General features: G+C 61.7%; 1 protein-coding gene across 2 annotated transcripts; it reads left to right on the top strand.

Annotated features, from left to right (window-relative positions):
- The first annotated feature begins 245 nt into the window (after positions 1–245).
- RAB26 (RAB26, member RAS oncogene family) lies at positions 246–7,266 on the top strand. Of its 2 annotated transcripts, XM_070485208.1 has the most exons (10): positions 253–322; positions 423–594; positions 1,698–1,808; positions 4,250–4,291; positions 4,385–4,451; positions 4,671–4,723; positions 5,111–5,176; positions 5,277–5,333; positions 5,402–5,499; positions 5,596–7,266. In XM_070485208.1, exons 1-10 carry the CDS (start codon positions 288–290, stop codon positions 5,696–5,698), a joined length of 804 nt encoding a protein of 267 aa, XP_070341309.1. In that variant the 5' UTR covers positions 253–287; the 3' UTR covers positions 5,699–7,266. The 2 variants fall into 2 exon arrangements, with proteins under 2 accessions (XP_044603229.2, XP_070341309.1); XM_044747294.2 differs by having other exon boundaries at positions 246–594; positions 5,423–5,499.
- Position 7,267: the final 1 nt, after the last annotated feature.

Genomic DNA, 7,267 nt, shown 5'->3' with positions numbered 1-7,267 from the left:
CCGGGTGCTCCTTCTCCCGGGCCCAGTGCCCCACACCCCCGCCTAAGCCCAGAGGCGGCCCCAGAGTCGGGGGTCACTGTGCCTGGGGTGAGGGTGAGCGCCCCCCACTAGGCAGGGAGCACCCAGGACAGTGCCCCGGCCTCCTGACCCCGCCCCCGGGTCGGCCAGCTTATTTGCATGGCCCCGCCCCAGCGCGGCCATTGGCGGCGGCGGCGGGAGGCCGGGCCTGAGTGGCTGCCGGGCTGTGGGGCGGCGGGGGCGGGGCGGCGGGGAGCCTGGCGCCCGGGATGCCGCCGCCGCCGCCGCTGCCGCCTCGGGACAGGTTCGGGTCCGGGTCGGGCTCCGCGGGCTCGGGGAGCAGGGCGGCCCGGGGCGCGGCGGCTGCAGCGGGAGCGCACTGAGCGCCCGCCCGACATGTCCAGGAAGAAGACCCCCAAGAGCAAGGGGGCCAGCGCGACCGCTGCCTCCGCGCTGCCCGCTGCCAACGGGCCCCGGCCGGCGCGCCCCGGCCCCGAGGCGCCGCGCAACGGGCCCCCGCAGCCCGGCCGGCCCTCGCTTGGCGGCGGCGGCGACTTCTACGACGTCGCCTTCAAGGTGAGCCGGGCACCCCCTCTGCCCCCCTCCCCCGCGCCCAAGCGAGTGCAGCAGGTGGCGTCCGGCCGGAACCCAGCGGGGAGGGGGTCCAGGGAGCGGGTACAGGGCCCTGCGGACTCTGGGCACGGAGCCGACCCGAGCGGCACCCCGCAGCTGGCACGGCTGGCATGGTGCATCGCGCGCGCGCGCACACACACACAGCTGTCAGACCCGGGTTTAGGATACTCAACAGCTGGCAAGGCCTGCCCCCTAGCCCCCAGCTGGCAGGGCCAGACAAGGGGTTCCGGGGAAGTCAGAACCTGGCAGGTGTCCTCTCCCAGCTCCCTAGTGCCACCGCCCCCGCCCGTCTCTGTATTTCCATATGCTGCCTTCCCTCACACCCAGGGTCTGCGGGTCTCCTCTTTTTTTACGGGGGAGACTAGTGAGAGGATTGCCAGTAGGGTGGGGAGCACTGCGGCCTCCTCCAGGCCAAGGCAGAATCTTGTGAATTGGGGGGGTTGGCAGGACCATCGTGGGGTTTCAGAGCCTTTGGCAGCAGGCTGGGGGATGGGGAGGAGGAGGGGGAGGCCTGACCCTCCCTGTCCACAGACCTGGCCAGACCGCTCCTGATGCCAAGATCTGACCCTCATGTGGCAAATTCCTCCAGAGTCTTGCTGGAATTGGAAGAAGCCCCCTGGCACGGTGGCCCCCACAGGCCTCTCAGGAGGTCCCCAGCCACCAACTGCCAGGCTCTGCTCCCCACCAAGCCCCAAATGCTCTCCTTCCAGATCAAGCATGGTGTCCAGGGCCTGGGGGTGGGCTTAGGTAGGGCGGTGGATGGAGGCAGTTGCCCCCACTCCCTGCTGATTGAGATGGGCCACTGTTCGAGAGAGAGGGCACAGAACCTTTCAGAGGTGGAAGGTGGAGGTCCAAGCCAGCCAGGACCATAGTTGCTGTGTCTCCCCCAGGCCCTACTGAACCTGTGGGCCTGGGATGCCTCCCTCCACTCCTGCCCCTCACCCACAGCCACAGCTCTTTGACCAAGGCAGTTCAGGAAAAACCATACACACCTCTGGGTGGGCCAGCAGCACACTGGTCCCCTCTGACCCTCCTGCTCACTCCAGGTCATGCTGGTGGGGGACTCGGGCGTGGGGAAGACCTGCCTGCTCGTGCGCTTCAAGGATGGGGCTTTCCTGGCGGGGACCTTCATCTCCACCGTGGGCATCGACTTCCGGGTGAGAGTAGAGGCTGATGTCCTGAGCACTGACCGGTCCCAGCCCTGCCTTGGCCCCCAACCCCAGCCCACTGAGTCTCACAGCACCCCTGCACAGCTGGTTCTTCATTATCCCCGTGGCACTGACAGGCTCACGAAGTGGGGCTCCTGGCTGGACTTCCTGGCTCCCAGGATCAGGGTGGTTGAGGTGGTACCCTTTAACCACAAAGATGCCCACCTCCCGACACCCCAAGGGTCCTGGAGACAGGTGGTGGCTGCATCCAACCGAAGCAGAGATGGTACCCCTGTGCCCAGGGCCGGCATGACCCTGCAGGGTTGTAGCCTCTGCCTCAGGGGAGGTGGGCACTGGCGCCCCTACGGTGGTTGCTGTCAGAGGGAACTCAAGGCCCACGTCCACTTGGGAGGCCAGCATTGCTGCCCTGTTGTACAGAGGGGGCCCTGAGGTGCCAGGTGACCCACCCAGGACCTACAAGACAGGCAGCTGTGGCACTGGAGCACACACCCTGTCCCGGAGCTGTGGAGAAGTCCCTGCCCTTGAGTGAGGAGGCTCACGCAAATGCTCCTGCTTGGCTGCTCTCCCCTGCCAGAGCCCCTCACCCTCACCCCCAGCCAGAGGGCTGTGTCCTGGGGTTCTTCTGGGGCAGATGCTCCTGGACGCTTGGCTCCATGAGCCCCTCCAGCACCCAGGCAGCCTGTGGAGTCAGCAGGGAATGATGGGGGGCACAGCCTTAGGCCTGAGGGGCTCCGGCATCAGAGCCCCCAACCTCTGCTCACCAGTCTAAATTCCGAGTGCCGAGGTGCTGGTGTGCTCGGCAAATCCCGAATTTGCATTTTTCTCACCCTTTAATTAGATCCTGTTGGTGGGAGGCTGGGGGTGGGGGGCATTCTAAGGACAGGAAAGAGAGGCTTCCTCCAGCCTGGGGAGCCATTCTCTACCCTGTTGTAGGGGTCCAGGTCCCCTCAAGTCCTCTGGGATGAAGTAGGGTTGAGGTGCCAGAGGGGGTGGTTTAGGCCTGGGGCAGGAGGTCCTTTGCCTGTCCTGGTCCCACCTCCCTCCTCCTCATCCAGGTGTCAGTTCTGGGGCAGGTGGGGAGGGAGGTGAGGCCAAGTGGTTCACACCCCTATTCCGGGTGCTAGGGAAGGCAGGGTGTCCTCCTGGCTTCCCCCAGCCTGGCAGATGGCTGCGCTTGGTTCCCCGGAGACCCAGAAGCACCCTGACAGCAGGAGCTTGGGGAAGAGGGAAGCGATGACGTTGCAGCGCCCACCCCCGCCCCAGCAGATGAGAACTGGGGTTGGGCCACTCCCTGCCTCTAGTCCTGAGCTGGGAGGCCCAGCTAGGGAGCCTCACTAGCCAGCAAACACAAAATGAGCACCCACTATGTACCAGGCCGAGCTCTGGACTCTGTGGTCAGGAAGCTGCTGTCCCAGTGGGGAGAGAGGCTTCTAAATTAGAACAAAGGCTTTTAACCCCACGCTGGGCCAGCCATGGTTCTCAGTGCTTTGCACACAGTAACTCATAAAGTCATTGAAGCAGTCATGGTATCGGCACCCTGGTTATCCCCATTTGTGGATGAGGAAACTAAGGCAGAGTGTTAGTAATGGTCCTGAGGGGTAACACTATGGGTGACTTCAAGTAAGTCATGCAACTGGCTCTAAGCAAAAGGAGCAGCATGTGCAGAGCTGTGACAGGTGCTGGTGGCCCACGAGAGGGGTTGGGGGCAGTGGTCTGCACGTGAGAGTGCAGGAGAGACGCATGTGGGCAAGGCTGAATTGCCAAGTAGACACAGGGCAGCCGGCTGGCTAGGGATCTGAGCCAGGCACCAGAGGAGGGTGGCTGGGCAAGGCTGGGGTAAAGGGGTGAGCAGGGGCCAGAGCAACAGGACTCAGTGACTGACTGGGGTGGATGGCGACAAGGGGCCCTTGAGGGCAGTGGAGCTGGTGGGGCCATGTGCCAGGCCTCCAGGGTGGGCAGAGCAAGAACTACCCGGCCCAGAACTGGACACAGCTGGCCATGGAGGACGGCAACCTGCAAGTCCATCAGGACAGCCAGCTGAGGCAGAGAGGAGCCCGAGTCCCCTCTGTGTGCAGGTCACCATGAGGGGCTCACAGCAGGGAGGTGTAGGAGGCATGGGGGAGAGCTGGGTGGAGCCCAGGACTTAGGTTCAAGAAGCAGCATTATCTGCAGGTAGAGGGAGGTTGAGGTGTCAGACAGAGAACCAGGAGGTGGGCATTGGGGGCAGAGCCTAACCAGCTGAGGGGCACAGAGGATAAGAATGAAATCAGGGGCATGCCAGGGGTCCCTGGATCACTGCCTGCTTACCCTACCCTACCCTACCTTTGGGAGTCCCCCACCCCCACTGGAGAGTGGCACCTGTCTAGCTGCTGCCTGGGACAGTGCATTTGGCGCTGGGCCCTCGCTGGAGCTGGTTGGCTGTGTTTCAGAACAAAGTTTTGGACGTGGATGGCATGAAAGTGAAGCTGCAGGTAAGAGGTGACTCGAGGTGGGTGAGCTGAGGGCAGGGGACGCCTGGGAGGGACTGGGTAGCCCTGACTGCTGGACTGTGCCTGTCACTGCAGATTTGGGACACAGCTGGCCAGGAGCGGTTCCGCAGTGTCACCCATGCTTACTACCGTGATGCTCATGGTGAGCTCCTGGGCATGGGGTCCCAGCTCCAGGGAGTGAGGGCGGTGCTCTATGGCTGCCCTGCTCTGTTGGCTAGAGGGTGCCCCAGACTTGAGCAGGGAAGGAAGTGTGGAGGGTGTGAGGCACGAGGGTGTGGGCATGGGTGACGAGGAGGGTGTGATACATGAGGGTGTGGGTGACAGGGACCTGGAGGTGTCCTCACCAGCCCTCTGCCCCCAGCACTGCTGCTGCTGTATGATGTCACCAACAAGGCCTCCTTTGACAACATTCAGGTCAGTGGCTCCCTTCCTGGTGTGGGGGACAGGCCATGATGGGGCCTGACCCCATCCCCAACCTCCCTCAGGCACAGATGGCATCAGGGTCCCAGAGGGTTCTGAGCACCCTCCTGACAGCAGGGAGGGGAAAGACAGACCCTCTGGGCTCCTGGTGGCCCAAGTTGAGAGGATGAGCTGAAGGGGACCTGGGTGACCTTCCAGCTCCATCAGCCCAACACCTTGGATAAGGTACCTGGTCTGGGGCACCTTGGCATGGCACCCTGGGAGCACTACTTCCATCCCCTCCTGTTAACCAGAGTCCCACAGGCACTCGGTGTGGTGTGGCCTGGAGGAGCAGGGGTGCAGAGTGCCAGGATTCAGCCTGGTCTTGCTCTCCCCACACAGGCCTGGCTGACTGAGATCCAGGAGTATGCCCAGCACAACGTGGTGCTCATGCTGCTGGGGAACAAGGTGGGCACCCAGCCTGTCCTCTCCACCCTGGCTCTGCAGGGGAGTGAGGGTGGCCGGGGGGGGGGCCCGAGCCCTGGGTCTCACAAGACCCTTGTGCCAGGTGGACTCTGCCCAGGAGCGTGTGGTGAAGAGGGAGGACGGGGAGAAGCTGGCCAAGGTGAGTCGGGGTAGGGTGGGTGGCCAGGGGGTGCCTCTGGGGCTGCAGGGTCTGGGCTGCCCCACCAGGCTGGCAGCGGCTGTTTGCAGGAGTACGGGCTGCCCTTCATGGAGACCAGCGCCAAGACAGGCCTCAACGTGGACTTGGCTTTCATGGCCATAGCAAAGTAAGTCCCAGCACCAGGAAGATCCCACACCCAGGGTCTGAATCCCATTGTTGGGAGCACAGGCAGCCCTGTTCCATGGTTACTCTTGCCCTACAGGGAATTGAAGCAACGCTCCATGAAGGCCCCCGGCGAGCCCCAATTCCGGCTGCACGACTATGTCAAGAGGGAGGGCCGTGGGGCCTCCTGCTGCAGACCCTGAACCTGGCTGGGTGTGGCCACTGGGATTCCTTCTGGGAGCCCCAGGCTCAGCTCAGCCCTTGGAAGGCTGGATAGAGGGTCCACAGGCCCCTCTGATTTCCATCACCCAGCGGTCAATCCCAGGGTATTGGTTTCCAGGTCTCCCAGGCTGAGCCTTGCCCTTCCCTTGTCTGAGTGGCAATCTAGAGCCTAGGGCCCAACAAATGGGCTTTAGGGAGCGAGTAGGTCTGCAGCCCCTTCACCAGCCGCTGCCTGAGGGCCTTGCCCCCAAGGCCTTCACAGAAAAGCAACCGTCTTCTGCACAGGAGGGCACCCGGCAATGTACAGGCAGTGCTGGGTGCCTGGTCCGCTGCTCGCCACAGCACTCTGCTGCCCCCTCCTGGGCAGCCAGCTTCAAGGACATACAGTGCCTAACCCCTTAGAAAGCCATGTCTTCAGCTGCGCACGCTGCCCATGCAGGGAAAGGCAGAATTCCCTCTGTGCCTGGGGCGGAGGGCTTCACAACTCATCACAGCATGTGTCTGTGCTGAGGACCTGCTCCCAGCCCACCCACGAGGAGGCTGTAGTTCAAACAACAGGATTCTCTTCTCCTGTTACCTTGGAGAATGCCAGGGCTGTGTCTTGTAATACAGCGAATAGCATGTGGAAAATAAGAGAAATGTCAGGGAGCCATCTGGGTGGACTGGACCATGGCCTGCCCTCAGCAGAGGTCAGCGCGTGGCGAGGTCAAGCCAGTGGGCTGGTAGTGTGCTCACCTTTGCACTAAAATCTTCAAGTCAATCTTTTGATTGACAGCCCTTGTTTTCAGTCCTAGTGAATAAAGTGTTTCTGGAGTGCCTGTCTCATCCATTGAAAGAAATTACCCTTTACCACCCTCGGGAAGGCCTGACTTGAACATCAAGAGGGTGGCACTCCCTCATACCCAGGTTGGCAGAGAAAGCACAGCGGGGCTGCCTGGAACCCCAGCACCGTCCAGGAAGCATGTGGGAACCTAGATGGTTAACGCCAACTTCCCTCCTGAAGACCAAACAACAAAGAAATTGGCACTCAGGGGCCTGTTAGTGAAGAATTAAGAGTTCGTGGCTTGGGGCCGCCCCGTGGCCGAGTGGTTACGTTCGTGCACTCTGCTTCGGCAGCCCAGGGTTCCGATGGTTCAGATCCTGGGCGTGGACATGGCACCACTTGTCAGGCCACGCTGAGAAGGCGTCCCACATGCCACAACTACAAGGACCCACAACTAAATATACAACTATGTACTGGGGGGATTTGGGGAGAAAAAGCAGAAAGAACTAAGAAAAAAAAAGATTGGCAACAGTTGTTAGCTCAGGTGCCAATCTTAAAAAAAAAAAAAAAAAAGTTCATGCCCCACCTCAGCGCAGAGGCACAAGTCTTTTTTGGTCTTACAGGCAAAACTGGTGAAGGCAGTCCAAATATATGGGAAATAACTGGTAGGAACTTCCATTTTCATGTCTCTACCCCTTCCTAAGACTGCCCAGGGATGAGCCAGTCCTCCCACGGAGTCCTCTGGGGTGCAAAAGGCTTGAGAAAATAAAGACACTCGTGCTCCCAT

This window comes from Equus asinus, chromosome 14 (assembly GCF_041296235.1).
Source record: "Equus asinus isolate D_3611 breed Donkey chromosome 14, EquAss-T2T_v2, whole genome shotgun sequence".
Taxonomy (NCBI): domain Eukaryota; kingdom Metazoa; phylum Chordata; class Mammalia; order Perissodactyla; family Equidae; genus Equus; species Equus asinus.
Note: the sequence above shows the minus strand (reverse complement) of the source record. Positions and strands in the feature narration are given on the sequence as shown.